Here is a 20,959-nt window from a genome sequence, read left to right on the forward strand (position 1 = left end):
CAACAGGAGGAACTTGTGGGAAAAACCTGCTTTTGTGGGGACCCCAGACGCTGACAATGCCACAAAAATAAAAAATAAATAAAATCTGCTACAGAGAAGGCAGAGCTGAATGCCATCTTTGATTTGCCTGGGTGATAATTGGTGCGCTGGGTGCTGGGATGTTGCAGGAGCTCTCCTGCTAATTAGACACATAGCTGCTTTTTTTTTCCTTATGGGGGGGTGACACTTTGAATCTCAAAGATGGTTCCTACTCATTGCAATTCTGCTTTTTCCTAGCCTGATTCGTGCATGTGTTCCCCCAAGGACCTCTTGGAAACACAATATCGCAATCCAGGTGATGGAGCTGCAAGGATTCATTTTACAAAGGCAGGCCGTTTGGCACTGGGTAATTCCTGTAAGCACCCACATATCGTATCCGGGAGGCACCAGCCTCATCTTCGACGTCCCGGAAACTGCCCTCAGCAATGGCCTTTGAGGGAACTTCATCGTTCATAAGTCACGGCTAAATCCAGAAGTTTTACTAAAGTACTTTTAGAAAGAACAGTCCTCTGCAGTTCTCTGGTTCTTTTCCAATTGTAATGAAATTTGATTTTATTGCATGAAATTCTGATTTGCTGCAGACTTCTTAGTGGTGTAGGATGGTGTAAAAACCATCAAGTGCAGTGGGTTGGATCAGACTGCAGACGAATATGGGTTTATATACATTTGTTTGGGGGGGGGGGGGGGGGGGGGGGGGGCAAAACATGTCTTGAGTGACAAATCACTGAAGAAGATTTGGTCAAAATTAGCAAATTTTTCCTTAAATTTAGCGCATGAAAAGGGGCGTTTCATTTCTAAATAAAACTGAACCATGAGGAAACAAAACAATCAATTTCCATCAAATGCATATATTTTCATCCATTAATAACAAATGTTCAGTTTACATTATTTTTCTATTTCCTACCAGAAACAGTATCCATGAGAAGTCTTCACCAACATTCCATTAGGGCACAAAATTTTTTTGTTTCTTAGTCTTAGTGAACAACAATTGTGTGGTTGACTTTAGATTTGATCAATGTAAGCTAGTGGTTTAGTTAAAATCTAATACATCATTTTCACTTTTTTTTGTAATATGAAAAATTCCACAAAATGTTAAATGATTTCATACAAACTTTATTTATCGGTAATTAATACATAAAACAAAAATTTTATCTCTGCTTATGACACATCGACATTCATATTATTTGAAACAACACTACCTCACAGAAACAAAACTCACGTGTCTTCACTACACGCAAGAATTTCTGGGTGGCAAGACTGCAAAAGGCTCTCCAGTTTTGAGGTGTTTTACTGGTTACTGCCGCTCTGCATGGGTTTTCTTCGGCATCAATTATGAAATGTACCCATATGCAGGTATGTTTTATCACACCTAAAGTCGACTGTAGCACAGAGGTAATGGCACAACAGATTTTATAGACAGAACTGAATGGCTTCTCATTGGGATGTATTTATCATATGCTTGAAGCTGTTTAGATCAACATGATCCAACGATGTGAAAATGCAATCAGAACTAATAAAAGATACTATTTCTGATAGGATCATTTTTAAATCTCTTCCTGACATTTTCGTCTTGTACAGTTTTTGGCATTTTAGATTATTATTATCTTCCCTTTTTCATCGATGAATATCTTAGTATATGAATAATGTGTTAATTTTCATGAGCGTAATTAAAACTACAGGGCAAAAGAAAAATAAACAAAAAAACAGACAAATATGCTGTAAAATTACATTATAATATACACTATGTGAATAGGAACTTATATGAATTATATGAACTATAAGCTTATAAGTGTCATTTCTCTGAGCACCTTTACAAAATATCATGCAGTAACGCATTACGGAGCATCCCTCTGACAGCCTTAGCACCTTGAAACTCTAAAGAAAACACAACATAAACTGGAGACAAACACTGTCCATCCCTCAATCAAAATTTGGAAAATATATAGGAAGATAAAGTAATTCATATTCTAACTGCGTATCGCGGCCAGGGTTATGGAGGGGTGCCAATTGCAGGCAGTAGAAGACAAGGCTGTGATACACCCCGAATGGGATGCTAATCCATCCCTGGACACATACGTATACAGACACACACAACACAGACAATTAAAAAACACCAGTTAGCCTAGATGCATGGCTCTGAACTGAGAGGGAAACCAAAGTAGACAAGGAAAACCAGGGCAAAACTGGGAGAACGGACACACGCTCCACACATACAGTACAGAGCAGAGATGGGATTCCACATCCCGAACCCACAGAATACAAGGTGATAGTACACTCTGCTGAGCTACCATTATTCTACAAAATACTACCATGGCAGACCTCTTATCAGAACAAGTGCTACTGACAGCTGCAGACTAAAGGCAAACTCGTCATTCTACCTCCATTGAATAGTCAAGTAGCTGCTAGACCCATCATTTTGCCCTTACAGAGGTAAGTGTTTCATTCACAATGGATGAAGACAGGAAAACAATTTGATTCACTGTTATCTTTAAGCATACTATGCTTTTGTGGCTATTTAATGTCATGACCATAATGTAGAATGAAGAGAAATTCCACACCCCACAACACCAATGCCACCTGGTAGCTTCATAACTGAGGAGCCCAACTTCGCAGCTTGAGAATGTGAAGGTCACCATCAGACAGCAGTAAAGTTCTTTGCAGCTCTGGCCTCTGGGTCTTGCTGTGAGAGATGTCAGTGACCGGACAGCTGCAGATGACACCAAATGCCAACAGATGTCCTGAGAAGGCCTATGGCACCCAGAGTCACAATATCTGCCTGTTAGTTTCCAGCAGGAAGTCTCATTTTTTAAAGGTGGTTACATTCAGGTGATTTCCCAGGATGCCCACATAATTGATGACAGATGTCACAATACATATTCTCACTTGTGCCCCTATTCCTCATCGTGTGACGAGGCTGTCCAACCAATGACAACAACGCAACTAAAACACATTCTGGCAAACAACCAGCAGGTGCTAGATGGACAATGGCACATGATATGCAACCTTACTTCCAGAAGAAGGAGAGTTGCACTTCACCCCTTAGTTACATGCTTGGAGTCTGACCCCATAATAGTTCAAAGTCAAAGTTCATTGCACGGATTCATTAAAAGTATCTCCTGGGGTTTTACAAAAAGCTTAAGTTAGAATGACAAAAGGCAATGAGCTAAATGGCAGAAAGGAGATAAGGTTAGTTAAACTAGTTTAATTCTTTAGCAGAATTTTGAAAACCCTCCCATTTGAATCTGCCAAACATAAAGACAGGAAGGAAAAGACAGGGTGTTCTTCCAGTTATCTGGCAACTGACTTCAAAACATCCTTCAGCGTGTGGTTGTTTACTCATCATTCCGTATCCATGTTAAAAGCCACCTGCGCTGCTCGTCTCGTCAAAGAAACCCAGCCTTTCATGTCCCTGCCACCCAAAGGCAGCTGGCTGAAAGAAATGCTAATAAATGGATCTCAGAAAATAACTTGGAAATCTGTTCCATGTTTTGTATTGTTGAATCACAAGATAAAGACAGGTCAGATTTTAATGCTTCTAAAAAAAACCACTTCAGTGGGCTCGTATTTTGCCATTGACTCCTCAGAATGAAGCAGGTGGTAACACTTGGTTTAAACTGCACTCTGAGACAATGAAACAAAGTAGCAAAGTGGAACACAAGTGACATCCCTTGATCACAAGGTGGTTCACACAAACCTCAGCAGGTACCAGCCTAAGTCCTCTCCCATAGCAGTATTTGTAAACCAATCGGGAAGGCCCAGGGAGCCAGGGCCACTAAGATGACGACTGTATTTAATTCACTGAGGTTTTCATTATGCTGGATTAACCATTTCAAGAACAGTATGACCCTGTATCTATGGTTACCATCATTAAACCAAGGCCTGACGTTTTAAATCAGGCAACAGAAGAACGTTCTTGTGAAGAAACAATGATATCACATAGGGAACCCTTGTCTTCAAGAAAGTCTCTCTATCCTCTTCAAATTAGCCTCAAAAGAGGAAATCATTCAACGGTGTGGGAGTATTTCAGCTGGCAGAAACAAAATAACCCCCCCTATTTAGGCCTCTGACCTTTGAGACGACATCAGAACCTGCTCAACCAAAGAGGAATAGGCTGCCAGTTAGGCGGAAGGGTTGAGGACTTGGCCATGGAGGAGAGCAAGGTCTGTTGCTAATTAGAGGCCTGGGAAAAAGAGAACTGGCATAGAAGCATGTTATTGCAAACTTAGGAAGCTAACTCACAGCACAATAGGACTAAATCTAGACCATTATCATGACTCCAACTACTAAATGTGATGACAAGGAAGCTCTTGTACAGTGACTGAATGCTGAAAAGAATCATTTGCAGAGAAAGAAACCAATGGATGGGCATCACCAAAGCTATGCCTTTTTGGGCAATCTGCGATCACACGCATGGCAATATTACTAGAACTTCAATTCAAGAAATTTACCACTAATAGGATATACATATAAACATGTCAGTTACAGTTACTTATCAAAAAGCCATGTCATATTATCAATTTTCAAAATGGGTTTATCCTCTTGGCATTTGCTTCTAAAACCATGGCCATTTATGTAATTTTCTTTTATAATTAATAGCCCACTATGTTCTTCTCAGCTCTGGAGGCTTCGGGGGACTCCCAGCAGGAGCTGTGAAACAGCATCTGTGAGAACACCTGGGGTCCACGCATGGACTGCTGAGCAGAATGTTCTCAATAGCATACCTGCCTGTGCGCTCAGGAGTGGGCACCATTTTTGCAGTCTCCACACTGAAGAACCCTTGACTTCTAACAGAACTACAATATTTGTGTCTCTCAGACAAATCGTTTCAGAGACATAAAAAAAACTGTTTAAATGTTTGAGTACTTAAACCAAAACTGGGCACTAGAAATGCTGTTATTGACAGATGGCAAATCACTTACATAAAAACATACAAAATAGGTGTCAAAATATGACATTGGAAGTTGCTCAGCTACTCAGTACTGGGTGAGGTACTGGGAAAGGTAATCAATATACGTGACCTATGTAATGGTACCCTCCTGAAGAAAAGTGTTTAAGAAAAGTTCACCTCTGAAACTTGAGCAGGTTTAAAGGAATCACTAAATCTGCATGTAGAGTGAGTTGACATATTTAAAGATAGTTCTGTGGAAAATAACATGGGTCATTTTCTAATGACATACTATTGCCAGATGGCTGCTGGTCCCTCGGTATATTTTGCCGACCAGAGGGATTGAAAGTTGTTTCGCGAATCGACTAGTTGGGCACCCTAGACATAAAGTATATTATTAGTGCCATCTAGTGGTGAATAAAATAAATTTCCTTCTTGCAGCAGAAAATCTGATCGTTAAAAGCCTTAATTGCAGATAGTTAGGAGAGTCTTCTTCCGAGACGACCTACAATTACATCAGTAATATTTGTACCCTTCGGTGTGCTTATAATTTAAAATACTGTTAAAGACACTGCACACTACTTAAACTCTTGAGATACATCCAAAAGTTGACGGTGCTTTTTGAGGAATAAAGCCTCTATGAATAAATTAATATTCACACACCTTTGTAGAGGTACAATACTGGTGTGTTTGCATCTGGACAAAGTTCATGTATCCTTATTGGCCCAAGCAGGACACTCGCCAGTATGGACTCCCATAAAAAATAACTGGTTATACCAGAGTCAAAAATAGTGCTACCAGTCATTCTCAACAGTTTTAGTAATTTTATGATATTTTGAACCAGAGAATTCTGCATGGGGTAGGACAAGAGGGTAGCATAAAGATTTTAATGGGTTGCAACACAAAAACCTCCTTTCAGATGCACAGCCCTGTATGTATGTATGAGATGCACTTGTCATAAATACAAACGACCTAAGACCAGCCTCAGTGAAGCAATCAGCAGATCAACATAATTCTCACTCCAAACTGCTAGAAGAAACAACTATAAACAAAAAAAAATGTGAAAAAGCACAATATCTGACAAAAAAAAGTTTAGTCATCCAACATCTCTATACTACAATGAAATCCATCCACGCACACAGATTATTTTTTAACTCCTTATTTGGTTTTAGACATGTTTTAAAATCATAAGTAAATCTACCTGCCAATCGATTATCTTCCACAAAGATTAAACACGATGATCAGTTCCTCCCACCCGTGACGTGTTGGGTGTTGGACTACTCAATATTATCATCTATCCCCATATTTTTTGGAAATATTGCATTCATTTTATTGCCATTTATTATTTTTTTAAAGATATTGCCCAGCCCTACCACAAAGAGGGATAGAAATGACGTAATGTACGCATTTGTACATTGTTGATTTATGTAAACAAGACTGCAGACTTGCAGAAAGAAAATGGAAGATCACAAAGCTCATTGTCATATACACAAAAGTACCTGAAAGCCTTAAACAGACAACTGAAGCATGCCAGAAAGCTCTACTTCTCAAATTTGATAGAAAATAACAAAGAGAACCTCAAATTATTTTTTGCTACTACCAATAGACTGATTAACCTCTTCCCACGTATCTCATCCGAGCTTCTTAGAGTGGATTAATGCAAGGAGTTCGCAGCTTTATTCGGTGATAAAATTGGTGTGAAAAGAGAAAAAATAGGGTGACTCATCCCCAAAACATGAAGGTTAATCCATCATACTGTATTCTTTAAAGTAATCTATCTGTGTTTTCTCCTATTGACCTTAAATCACGAATCAGAAGTTGTATTACTTCTAAACTCATTGTGCTGCACTCAATCACCTATTCGGAAAATTTTAAACAAGTTCTAAACTCATTGTATACAGATGTCTTGAACACTGTTAATCTTTCTCTGAAAGAAGGAATTTTTCCACAATGTATTAAAACCGCTATTGTCTCTGTCCTACCTTTGTGGAAGAAAAGTAATCTTGATGGTACAACACTTAGTAATTATAGGTCAACCTCTAACCTTCTATTTCTTGGTAAAATAATTGAGAAAGTTGAGTCTATTCAGCTGACTGAATATGTTAACACTAATAATGTCCATGAAGTGTTTCAGACTGGCTTTCAGGCATGCCACAGTACCAAAACAGCTCTTCTCAAAGAGCTAAATAATTTAAGATTAAACAGATACTCGGGTAACCTCTCCATTCTTGTTCTTCTAAATCTCAGTGCTGTCTTTAACACAGTCACCCATGAGATTCTGCTGAACTGGTCGCATTGTTGGGTTGCCCTCTCTGGTACAGTATTACACTGGTTCATACCTAAGTGGGTGCAAATATTGTGTTGCATTTGGCACCTACATCTCACCGCATCAAGCTATTAAGTCCCCCAAGGCTCAATATCATTTAACCTTTACTTGCTTCTATTATAATAAGCAAACATAAAATTAGCTTTCATCATTATTCATATGACACAGCTATACCTCTCTCTAGCTCCTGATGCACATGGGTCTATCCACTGCCTGCTTCAATGCATAGATGACAAACTCATGGATGCTGCGAAACTTTCTACAACTGAAGTTAAAAACAGAGTTTCTTCCTACTGGTAATGAAATACAGATGGGGTGTATATACTGGTATACTTAGAATAAATGTCTCTGAAGGCTAAACCACAAGTTAGAAACCTGGGATTCCTCTTTGATTGTGATCTCAGCTTTAACAGCCATATAAGCAAGGCCTGCAAAACCGTAAACTATCACCTCTGAAACAGCGGCAAAATCCAGGGTATGCTGTCATATGTTGACTGTGAAAAACGAATACATGCTTTTGTTTCAAGTAAAATAGACTAATGTAAGGCACTCTGATATACTCAAGAAATCTACATCAAATCTACAGCTAGGTCCAGAATGCTGCCGCCAATGTGTTAACACACCTGTCACAGGGATCACATCAAACCTACTTCGTGTGGCTTTTAGGGCCGATTTAAAATTCTTTTGCTAATATTTAAAATGTATATAATGGTCTTGCTCTGTTCTACCTCAGTGACATGATTGTAAAGTATGTCCTAAGGAAGATCACTCAGATCATCCAACAATAATATATCAATCATTTCTAAAACCCGGCTGAGAGGGGAGGAAGCAGCTTTTAGTCACTATGATTCCAAACTCAGGATCTTCTCTCCCAGAAAACCTGAGAGCTACAAAACGCCTTTAGTCCTTTCAACATTAGACTGAAAATGCATCTTTTCACCACTACCTATAATAAAGTATGATAATCAGTTTTTTTCCGAAGATGGGTTGGTGGATCCCCCAGAAGAGGTAGGTGCTAGAGTCCCTAGTTTAAATTGTTTGAGCCAAACACCAATATTTAAATGAATAATTTCAAGATACTAGAACTACTATATACTACAACCAGCCTTCTAATTTTAGATATGAGTAATCAGTGACACAGTTAAATGGAATTACATCGAACTGTTATAATTTCAGACGCCTCTAATCGATGTGGTAGCTTTTTCTTTTTTAAAATGCAATAAAATACAAAGTCGGTGTCAAGAATGTAGAAAAGTTGCTGCCATCTTTATCAAACACGATGCCTCATCTTATTACAAGGGAAACAAATCAACTGAAACAAGGCAATCAAAAGCAGCATCTATCTAATGGGCACAAAAAATACAGACAATTTGCAGTGCATGTAAATTCTACTCTCTTAGCTTGCAGGAAAATACATACTGTTGTTGATCATGAACGCAAATTAGATTTTGGAAAACAGAGCAGCATACAGTATTTCCTCCTGCAATCCCAAGACTTGCACTTAGGCAAGTTTTGTGTGTGTGTGTGTGTGTGTGTGTGTGTGTGTGTGTGTGTGTGTGTGTGTGTGTGTGTGTGTGTGTGTGTGAGTGAGACAGAAAGAGAAAGAGTAAGAGAGAGAGAGAGAGAAATATGCCTGGGAGGTTGAACTCTTATTTAAATAACATTTGAATTTCAAGAATATTTACATTTTCGACATGTTGAAACTACAGATATAACGTGTAAATCATAGGAAGAATGGTATGATATAAATACCTTCCGAAAACCTGAAAAGCACAGTTTGGTAACTGCTTGGATTTTGTCTGTAACTATTAATTGCCACGATTTCACATTACCGGAATAGTGTTGCTATAGGAAATTTGATCAAAATAACACACACTGTGCTATAATGTCTGGACAGTATACAAAATTAGGTGCCCCCCCAAACCTAATTACATGTAGCCTAAACTGAAGGCAACATGATGTTGTCCAAGTTTTCCAGGGTGTCCCCCGCCCAGCGACGGACCGGCATCCCTTCCAGGGTGTCCCCCACCCAGCGACGGACCGGCATCCCTTCCAGGGTGTCCCCCACCCAGCGACGGACCGGCATCCCTTCCAGGGTGTCCCCCACCCAGCGACGGACCGGCATCCCTTCCAGGGTGTCCCCCGCCCAGCGACGGACCGGCATCCCTTCCAGGGTGTCCCCCGCCCAGCGACGGACCGGCATCCCTTCCAGGGTGTCCCCCGCCCAGCGACGGACCGGCATCCCTTCCAGGGTGTCCCCCGCCCAGCGACGGACCGGCATCCCTTCCAGGGTGTCCCCCGCCCAGCGACGGACCGGCATCCCTTCCACTGTGTCCCTCAGCCTTGTGGCCAATGCTGCTTCCTATAGGCTCCTGGGTCCTGAAGCTATACTGTCTGGAAACTGATTGGTTGAAATTTTCTACTTAAGATGCATGAGAATTAGATTTTACATGCATCTAAAAATGACAGAAAAGTAAAAACATTACTTTTAGATGGAATACCCAATATCATTTAAATAAACTCCTGATGAATACTAGCTATTACTAGAACAAGCCACAGGCCTAGAATTTTCCAACCCAGTATTTTAACATTAAAAGCAATCTTTTGACTGGTCTATGTGTTTCTCCCCTGTTTAGCAAGTGTAAGGATACAAAAAGTACACAAATAGGGGGACCATGACCTCGGTCTAACATTGCAGTCCTAAGAGCTTTCCTAAAAAAACATGAACATAAAAATCACAAACACAAACAAATCAGCTGTCAGATTCTCCACTGCCACTTACAAAGATCCAGGCTCTGTAGCCATCCGGCCCTCCAAGAAGAGGTATATATCATTTATAGTGTTCTGCTTATACCTGAAGTGATTTTCATTTGTGTGTGTTTTTGACCATCTGATTAAGAATTTGGCAATGGATGACATGTCGTTGCTATCTGTTATACACATTTAATCCAAACGCTACTGCTTTAATCCAAAATTGCTGTAGCATTCTCTCACTCAAGTACCAAATAAGCACAGCTCTGTTTATCTTCCACTATTTGAAAATTTGTCAAAGCAGGGTTATTCATGAGCACTGAGTATGAATGACACTAAGCTACACCCACATCTAAGCATTTTATCGCTGATGTCTAAGTACATCATTAGTGAGGTTCTATGCAATTTAGTTCCTATCATTTAGAATGTGAAGCCAACTCTCTTATCCAGCTGCTAATGCCATTAAGAACGTAACAATATTTTATCACCACCAGTACAAAGGGACGAAAAACATGCTGTCACAAAACCCAATCTGCCAACCTACCCACTGCTCGCTAATACATGGGTTCTGCACCCCACCTTTGATAATTCATTTGCAAATTGGTGAATGACATGCCGAGCATGATTTTTGTCGGAGTTAATTATTTTTTTTTATCTTTTAATAAATACTTAGCATGCCTAACGTTATAGTATGAAACCTCATTAATGTGAATATATATTACACACATTCAAATAATACACTTCACCGGTAACGGTTATTCAATTAAGCTTGACTATTCAATTAGAAAAAGCATTGATTAAAATTTTCCTTCTTGATTACTTGGCAATATGGGGGAAGGAAGACACTGCATAGCCGATGAAGGTCCATATAAAGAACAAAACCATCAGTTGTGTAGAAGCACTTCACATCAAAAGTCAATGAAAATGTCTCTCGGTATTGCAAAGCAGAACTTAGCACAACTGTAATGCAAATGCATCTTAAAAGGTTTGATAGACTCTCCCAATAATGCAAGGTTAGTCACAGATACACTAGATAGACAAAAGTATTGGGATACCTGGCCATTACACCTACAGAAAGTTCCATGACATCCCATTCTAAATGCATAGGAATCGACATTGGGTTGGTCCCCGCTTTGCAGCTGTAACAGCTGCCCCTCTTCTGGGAAGGCCTTCCACAACATTTTGCAGTGTGTCTACAGGGATTTTTGCCCATTCATCCAGAAGAGCATTTGTGAGGTCATGCACTAATATTGGATGTGGAGGCCTGGTTAGTAATCTCCATTCTAGTTTGTCCCAAAGGTGTTCAGTCAAGTTCTTCCACACCAAACTCTCCCAAAAATGTCTTTAGGAACCTTGCTCTGTGCACTGGGCCATTGTCATGCTGAAACAGAGAAGGGTCTTCCCCAAACTATTCTCACAAAGTTGGAAGCATAGAGTTGTTCAAAATGTCATGGTATACTAAAGTATTAAGAGTTCCCTTCACTGGAACTAAGGGTCCTAGCCCAACTCCTGAAAAACAACCCCATACCATTATCCCTCCTCCACCAAACTTTACATTTGGCACACTGCAATCAGGCAGATAACATTCTCCTGGCATCCGCCAAACCCAGACTGGACCATTAGATTGCCCAACAGAAAAGCATGATTCGTTACTCCACAGAACATGTTTCCACTGCTCTCAGAGTTCAGTGGTCGACGCTTGCCGTTGAGGTTGGTGATGTGAGGCTTGCATGCAGCTGCTCAGCCATGGAAGCCCATTCCATGAAGCTCCCGGCACAGTTTTTGTACTGGGGTTAATGCCAAAGGAAGCTTGGAACTCTGTAGTTATGGAGTCAAGAGCACTGGGGACTTTTATGCACCGCAGCACTCGGCTATCCCAGTCTGTTACTTTATCTGGTCTGCCAGTTCATGGCTGAGTTTCTGTTATTCCTCAACACTTTCAATAATACCACTTTCAGCTGAAGCGTGGAATATTTAGCAGGAAAGAAATTTCATGAACCAACTTATTGCAAAGGTGGCATCCTATGACAAACCACACATGAATTCACTGAGTTCTACAGAATGACCCAGCCTTTCAGAATAGCTTAGCCTGTCTGTCATCATTTTGACTAAAATCATTTTGCTTAATTTACTTTCTACCATTCCCGTTTGTCAAAAAAAAGAGAAAAGTTTAGCCCCGTGGCTTAGCCAGATCATCTTACATAAGAAGGTAAATATTGACCACATTAGTTACTTTTGTGCACATATTGTGTGTTTTGCGCAGGGCTGAACCATTTTGGTAAAAAAATAAAAGTAAAAAAATTGCGACACTGAGTTTTTGAGATATTTAAGAGTTGAAAATTAACTATGCAGCCAAATATAACTAATCAACCAACATAGTCTGTCTACCCAAATAAGTTGGTAGTGTTACCGTTAGTTGTGCCAACAGACACAAAGCACTGCCGACAATCACGTGCTTTTGCTCAATATCGTCCCTATGGAATGCAAAATATTTCCATACAACAGAAGACAATTGTGTTTTCATGAGCAGTTCTCGTTCGCTTTACTCATCTTCACTCATTTTTGTTTAATTTCGCATGAATGCTCCACACAGTCCGTAAGAGAATCAAACAGCTAGGAGGTGAATGATTATGACTGATTCACAGAGCGCATGCAGAGCTCAGGGGGAAAAACTCTGTAAACCTTTAACTGATAATGCTGAAAAGGAACCATCATTAAAATTACAAAGCTTTGTTTCCAATGACTGATAAAAAATGTTTTAGCGCGACTTATTCATTATTTGAACCCAGCAAACTGGGTCTTGTGATATGACAATTGCATGTGAATGAAATGCCATGTTGATATCATTTGATATTGTGCAAGCCTAGTACTGAGGGCTGCACACTGACACAGTGGGTAGCACTGTTGCCACACACCACTGCTTTGTATGTGTGGAGTTTGCATGTTAACTCGTGCATGGGTTTTTGACGGATTCTCCGGTTTCCTTCCGCTAACCAGAAACATACAATTTAAATGAACCAATGAGCCCTACAATATACATCACCAAAATGGTCAGTGGTGCAACCACCAAAACAAATGTTAAATGTTAAAAATATTAAAACTGGTATAAGTAATAATTTTTTTGTAGTTTGGAAACACTTTAAGTTCTAAACCTTTAAACTCATAAAACGTTGCAAAACACAGTGGTTTTAAAACTATTAAGAAAACTGATAAACATATATTCGCAAATTTGCATTGGCTCAAACGTCAGGCAGCACAAAAGGGGTATAATATATAAAAGTCATTATTGAAAGCAGTGGACGGGATGGTGCATCAAAAAATATTGGCACAAACAGAAGACATTCAGTATTATACAATGGTGAAGTCAGAGTTCTGACATAATCCCACTGAAATGCTATAACATGACCTGAAGCAAGGCCATTTAGCAAGACCCTAAAATGTAGGCTACATGACAATTCTGTATAGAAAATTGGGTCAAAATTCCCCCTAACCACTATACAAGTTTGCTTAGCAACTATAGATAGCATTTCATTTAAGTTAATACCGATAAAAGAAGTACAACTCTATAAAGATAAGGGTGTGTGGTGGTAGGCGATGGGATGATGATATAATTACAGTTGCAAGTGTATCCGCGATAAACGTTACAGTGTCATAGCAAGAATTGCGATACAGCACAACATTCACATTTACTATTGTTTTGCAGAAGCTTTTGTCCAAAGCAACACAGAAGTGAAGCAAATAGCACATTCAGAGCTGCAGACTAACTTTTTCCACAAGTAGCACTGGTGCTCCTTACTGAAAATTTTAGGGGCACCAGAACAAAAATTAGGCGCAACACTTAAATATTTTTTTCTTCTTTACTGTATTACTGATAAATTGGTAATAAACATACAACTTATAAAAATAACAGTGTGATACTTTATTTTAAAGGGTATAGAAGTGGTGTTTAAGAGATCATTATGTTAAATGGTGCTTTTTAAAACATAAACACCAAAAAATGACATAAAATATAACCATCATTGAGCCACAATTTGTGGATTTCTCGAGGCAATAAAATCATGACGGTTAAGAAAACATGTCAATACCGAGCAAAATCTACATTGATAATCTAATAAAACCTGCTGATTAGGCCATAAAGAAACGCTGGTTATACGGTCAATGCGATGAAATTCTGCATTCTTACTCCTCAGAATGATATCCTACCATTTATAAGTCTTTACGCCCTGGCTACTAGCAGAGATAAACAGTTTTGCAATTTTTAACCAAGTCACCAAGACACTCCATCAAAAAAAAAAAAAAAAAAAAGACCTGAAAGAGGTGAAAACCAGACTAAATTTATTTCGGGGTGAACCATAAATTCTACTTTAATGACATGTTGACTTCAGCTTTATCAATGTCCCAACTGTAGCTGTGCCTCTTTTGAAGGTCAACTTAAGTAAATACATTACTCACTTTCCCCTGCTTCACACAGGGCTGAATCACACTGCCACGTGTTAAAGAAATGAATCAAGGCTAAACCATCCGGACAGTAAGATAACTGTGATGAGGCCTGACTTAAATCCTATACAAATATTAGATCCTTAAGAAATAATAACAATCTCACCTGGTTTGGATCATCATAGAACACCCCAATGCTGGATAGCTTAGGCCCAATACTACAACTTTCAGTGAAGACTGTTCCGCACTCTTTGTAAGGTCCCTGTTTGAATCTGTAGGCAAAGGTTATATTCTTGACTGGAGGAGAACCTGTTTTGATGTTAATATCGGAAAGCAGTCCGGAGTACAGCACATACCCCACTATTGTGACCAACAGACAGAGTATTAGAAAGATAATAAGTACCAAAATGACAAGCTCAGACATGGTCGTTAACTGGACGGGGTTAGATTGTTTGTTACCGTGCTTGTCTCGGCAGAATTTATAATGCTTTGATTAAAAGTGTTTTCCGAAGTGCCAATCAAGCTAACGGCTACGTAAATCGAATAAACTATCTACAATTACGGATTTGTTTTGTCAGCTGTTTCTGGAGATAGATATATGTATATTTATCAGTTCAGGTTCTCAAAATTCATCATCCGTGCACGGAGACGATACTTTCTGTAAGCAGGATGTTAAGGTGTTTAGCTGCTTGCTAGCTTCTCACAGTATGCTAAGGCGATTCCATTTCCCTAAACACAGACCATGTTGCTTTACAGCTTCCTGTCGGTTCTATATACATTGCCTGTTCTGTAAGGGGTGCGTCGTCTAAAAGCAAACATAACAGCATTGATAAAAAGTCAGAATTTTCATAATAACAATAAAGGAACTTCGAGTACTACTGTTTTCTTTAATAAATGTGAAATCATGTTTCAAAGAATTACATATCATAGCAAATCATTGGCCTTTTTATTGAAACATATCCCTTCTTCTGTTGGTGCTGCCCATTCGGGTAGGTTTGCGGTGGTCCGGTTGTCTACGGAACCGAGATTTATTACGATGACAAGTTCGGACGTTAATTTAAAAGGAGGACTTCGCAGAATAAATCTGCGTACATGTTTTAGGAAATATGGCAGAGGGCTTAAACTAAAGACTTGCCCTTTGAAAATGCAAGGCTTCTGGAAACGATGGAAGAGTATTTGTCAAAACAGAATCTGAAATCAAGGTCTTGTAAGTTAGGACATTGGCGTTAATCGGTAATCAAATAAAAAGTATAATGCTTTTGACTGTTGGAATATTTGTGTTATTCAGTGTGTCTTCCTCGAATAAGCAGAAATTTGTCTCACAATCAGTTACATTTTAACAAAATATACTAAACTCTTTGCCATTTTTAGATTACCAAAATAGTTTGTTAAAGTCAAGAAAAGAAAATATTTAAATAAAGATGAATACATTGAATAAGCTTGATTGCATTTAATGCTCTAAATGTAAAAAAGTGAAACTCTAAATGGCAAAATCTAAAGACGAACAGCTTCTTATTTCAGGCATTTAAAAATAGTTCCAGTAGTTCCGTTATTCACAGGTTAAAAAAACAAATAGGAAACCCGAAAAGCTATTTAATGATTTTATGTTCTATGTCAACCATTTAAACAGAAGTGCACACTGGCCAGCAGGTGGCAGATTAGTTTTAAACATTATTAAACAATAATTTTTATCTTTCAGAAATGGACTTGCTCCACATTCCTATGTTATGTAATATATTTACTGTACATAGGGATGTCTAAATTACATACAAACTATACAATGCTCTGGGTAATGACAGCCAATTATGTGACACTACAACTACAAATATGTAGAGTCAAAAGTATTCTCCTCATTTCATTTTCGTAAAGACTATATATTAGGGCAAGACAACCATAAAACAAAAGTAAATATTTGTGCGCCATAGTCTGTTACAGATAAAAAATTTTATATTTCCACAAAAAAATAAATGCATTCTGGGAAAGTAACATATATCAGAATCGTCAGTCATGTATTATGATGCCAAGAAAACCTTTTTCATAGTGGGAGATCTATGTTTTCTATTTTATCTACTTTACTTTCTGCAGTAGCACTAGATTATGTTAGATTATGTTATGTTGCGTGCCGAACTTTCCCTTTTTAAGCAATCTGTAAGGCTTGTTATTGTACCATACAAGGCCAACTTTTATGGCTTGAAACAGCAAACTTGAAGTTAATAGTCCTTATGTTTAATCCTGTAGTGCCTTCATCCCATTATTTGGCCCAGTACAGATCCTAAGCGATATGGTGCAGGCCTATGCTCCTTAAATCTGCTGGTAAAATAGATTTCCTATGCTTCTCAGCATTACTATCCGGTTTTTCCACACACATGCATTAATACAGAACTACAACAAGAAAAATATATAGTCATCTACTTGATAAAAACACAACAGTGATATTTCATTAATCTCCAGAAGTTGGGGAAGTTGTCTTTTCACCTATCTCATCTTACTCTCCATGAGACTCACAGACAATTGAAAGCAAACTTGGGAGACCCACGAGTATGCAGCATCCCCGGAGCTGGTTTACAATATGTTCACAACTCCATCGAACCATCTGTCCAACCATCTTCCTCACATGTGATCTAAGGTCGCAGGTAAAAGATCAAGCACAGGATATAAATGTTATATGCAGTAGTACCATATAAATTGTCTTTAACTTTATTCTCAGACTGAATTTTTATATATAAAGTTAATTATGTACTGGGCCATACTTGTATTTAGACATCACTATTTCAGCTGCAACATTTGGTATAAACCAATTGTCAGGTGCTTAGTAAATAGCTCTAAGAGAAGGTAAAAGAATTATCCATGATAATAATATATACTCATCAATGTAAACAATCTACACTTTTTTATTGCAAGAACATGCCCACAGTCCCTATGTCAACTACCTCACCAAAAATCTGAAGCAGGGACCAAGAAACTGTTTTACAGACAGAGATTATTGGCTTTTGAGGATAGAGTGCACGCTTTCATTGTGAACATTTGTTATGCTCTTCGGTCTTTCTATAGTGCATTTCAAATTAAATATATGACCAAGAAAAATAATACAGATCTCCTTGAAAAAGGGTCATATGAGAAATACTTAAAATCAATTTGAAACATATGTCAGTAGGCAACAGAAAAACAGTTCCCTGTTCAAAACTGATAAAACACTAAAAGGGGAGTATAATCAGCGGCAAAAACGCCTGCGTATCTTTATGCTGCGCTAATGTAGGAGTGCAGTGTCTCACAGGCAACGAAAACTTTCCACAACACTAGTTTGGAGTGTTCATTAGATATCATAATTTAAAATGAATCATTTGATCACAATATTGGATTACAACGGCTATATCAAAATTCGATTATTCACAACTAAACCGTTAAAACAATACGCACAATATATAAAAAAGATAACGCATATAAAACCCAGAAATTATGTATGTTTGCTTTTTAAATACGTCAACATAGTACAAATAGGACAAATCACTTGTTACAACATACGATATGAAGTAAACTCCACAACAATACATAAGGAGCGGAAATTTCCGCATATCTTTTTTTTAGTTTAAAACAAATAGTGAAACTCCACCTTCAGTACCGCCCCTTTCCTTGCGCGGAGTTATAAACTGTGGCCACTCGTTAAAGTCAGGAGATAAAGGTTTGGTTTTCTTTGTGTCGAGATGGCGGGCAGAATTAAGAAATTCTACGATTTGACAGCTAAACTGCTGACTGGGGAGGTGTTAAACTTCTCCGAGCTGAAGGGCAAAGTGGTTCTCATCGAGAATGTCGCTTCGCTCTGAGGCACGACGGTCAGGGACTACACTCAAATGAATGAGCTGCACGCGCGCTACGCCGACCAGGGACTCGTGGTGCTGGGTGTGCCCTGCAATCAGTTCGGCCATCAGGTAAAGCGCCTCTCTCCGCTGTTGTGACGAGTTCAGATACTTTGTCGAGTTAGGCTACCTTAGTGCTAATCGATACCCATAACCCTAATCCCAAAAGAACCCATAAAACCCTAACCCTAATCTCAAAACGATGGAACTGCACATGCGCAGAAAGGCTCGATAGCAAGTCTCCATAGGTAGATCAACTCATCAGAACACCGGCCGTCTGCTGCCTCTTATACAGTACACGTGTATGGTGAAGAAGGTGGTGGTCTCTGCGTAAATAGCAATGAAGTCACCATTAAGTGGTTTAAAAGGTCGTGAGGAATTTAAGCGGAAGTCATACCCCCCTCCCTCCCTCCCTAACTTTTTTTTGTTTTTTGCATTTTTATTGGCGTACAATAACAGATCTTAAACATTACTCGAGGTTCAGCATGACTATAGCCAGGGATTGACGTAACTCACTAACAGGTAAGCGTTCACCTTTAAAAACGATTCGTGCGGCAATCGATTAATGTTACAGAGGAAATGCGTACGCATTTTATCTGCATTAGCGCCGATATGACCTTTATATGGTAATTCATACTTCATTTGCGGTATAGAGGTTAAAATTGACAGTAATATCTTGTCATATCCGCGCAAATGCACATAAAATACGTACGCATGTGCGCTGTTACATTAATCGATTGCCGCACATATCGCTTTTAAAGGTAAATGCGTACTTGTGTACCAGTTATGTCAATGAATATAGCTTGGTTGCAATCTCTAAATGTTTTCCCTGTGTAGTCCGTCATCGAAATATGTGGGGGAAAAAAACGAGTTCCGGGCCACAGTATAATATTACTAATTTTGTGTGGAAAAACGCCAAGAGTAAAACTAAGAACAAGCAATTCGTTCACTTAATACGGATGCACCTGTAACACGCCCCATTTGAAGATCAATACGTTTTTCTAACCCAATCTAGACAGAATAACTGAGTTTCAGCATAATGAGGTCAAAGGTTGTGAAAATAACACGGTAAATGTAATTAATAAGCCTGTTGTTAATCTTTAATCCAGAATGTAGAATTTTGATCTCCTTAAAACAGGCTCGAAGTTGTTTACAGGCGAATGTTAAGATCAGGATAATAAACGTATGTATTTTGTTATCCATACGATATTTGTGTTCACCACTTATTATTATAGGCTCTCTATATTCGTTTATTATATACCCGTCGACTATAAAATACTCGTTGATATAAAATTCGTTTTAAAACGGCCATGGCTAATATTGATACACGTAAGCCCACAGAAATGCATAGTTATACTATGCAGATGTCATTTTATTAAAATTGTAATTTTAGACTACTCATCTTACACTTGCATAACTTTAGAACTGATTATATAGATACGAAATTGGGTGGAGATATGCTTTGCAATAACTGTCAAAATAAATGGGTAGAAAAACTTTGGAAACGCAGCTACATGACTGGTGAAAACCTAGCTGTATTCCTGTACTAAATTTCAGAATTTTAGGACCGTCAGTTCATGAATTGTCTTTTCTTACCAGTTTGGGTTTTTTTGTTTTTTTTTTTGTAAAAGATTAATTTTAAACGATAGTGTTAAGTGCAGTTCTTATTGCTGGAAACAGCCTAATGACAAACTTTGAGCTATAACTGTCTACTAATTTCTATATGTACATCTAAAACGCAGAAAGCCAGGTAAGGCTTGACTTTTATATGCATTTATATTCATCAGTAAATACTTTTGAAATATTTAAGTCTAAACATGTTCCCTTATGTATTTACCTTACTAGGAGAATGGCAAGAATGAAGAAATCCTAAAATGCCTTAAGTTTGTTCGTCCAGGAAGTGGTTTTGAGCCCAAATTCCAGCTTCTGGAGAAGGTTGAAGTAAATGGCGGGAATGCACACCCCTTGTTCGTCTTCCTCAAGGAGAAACTACCCACCCCCAGTGATGATGCAGTGTCCTTGATGACTGACCCAAAGTCTATCATTTGGAGCCCAGTATGTAGAAATGATGTGTCCTGGAATTTTGAGAAGTTTCTTGTTGGTTCTGATGGGGAGCCGTTCAAACGCTACAGCAGAAATTTCTTGACAATCAACATTGAATGTGACATCCAAAAGCTCCTTGGCCTTCAGAAGTAAGCTATCGCAGTATGGGTAATATGGCCATATGTGGAAGGATATTTGCTTCATGGGCCATATTTTCCTTCCTATTTGCGTATTGCCAGTCCAGCCTGCTTGCTAATGTCCACTGTCTTTAAATCATCCTCTTTTGTGCAAGATGCTGCTGCAGTTTAGCACTTTTACTATATGAAGCCATCCTTTTAAAACCTTAGTGAAAAAGATGTCTGAGAAAACTGTAAAAGTCTTCACTTGACTGTAGTATCCGGCCCACGTGAAGGATGTCTGAATTTTTGTAATCAGTGGACCAATAAAAATGAAAAAAGGAAAACTTGGATTTCTACTTTTCTGTTTTTTTTTTTATTGTTGTAATTTCCCATCAGTTCTTTGCCTGTAGTATACATCGGCGTTTATAAATTGCCCAGAGTGTGTGAAACCCTGTCTCATACACTGTACTTACTGGGATAGGCTTCCAATGTTAAATGTCGGCTG

At 38.7% G+C, this 20,959-nt stretch overlaps 2 protein-coding genes across 3 annotated transcripts in view; one reads left to right on the forward strand and one right to left on the reverse strand.

Annotated features, from left to right (window-relative positions):
* LOC125745447 (testis-expressed protein 264 homolog) overlaps positions 1–15,190 on the reverse strand; it is a 65,009-nt gene extending 49,819 nt beyond the window's left edge. The window contains exon 1 of one of the 2 annotated variants that reach the window (XM_049018351.1): positions 14,605–15,187. In XM_049018351.1, coding sequence (XP_048874308.1) covers positions 14,605–14,862 — 258 coding nt within the window. In that variant the 5' untranslated portion in view covers positions 14,863–15,187. Of the gene's footprint in view, positions 1–14,604 lie in introns of both variants that reach the window. The other variant, XM_049018352.1, reaches the window with a different exon arrangement.
* Positions 15,191–18,090: 2,900 nt separating this feature from the next.
* On the forward strand, positions 18,091–20,798 carry gpx1a (glutathione peroxidase 1a). Its single transcript, XM_049018358.1, has 2 exons — positions 18,091–18,364; positions 20,138–20,798. Exons 1-2 carry the CDS (start codon positions 18,140–18,142, stop codon positions 20,486–20,488), a joined length of 576 nt encoding a protein of 191 aa, XP_048874315.1. The 5' UTR covers positions 18,091–18,139; the 3' UTR covers positions 20,489–20,798.
* The last annotated feature ends 161 nt before the right edge of the window (positions 20,799–20,959 follow it).

The sequence above is a fragment of the Brienomyrus brachyistius genome, chromosome 6, assembly GCF_023856365.1.
Source record: "Brienomyrus brachyistius isolate T26 chromosome 6, BBRACH_0.4, whole genome shotgun sequence".
NCBI classification, from domain to species: domain Eukaryota; kingdom Metazoa; phylum Chordata; class Actinopteri; order Osteoglossiformes; family Mormyridae; genus Brienomyrus; species Brienomyrus brachyistius.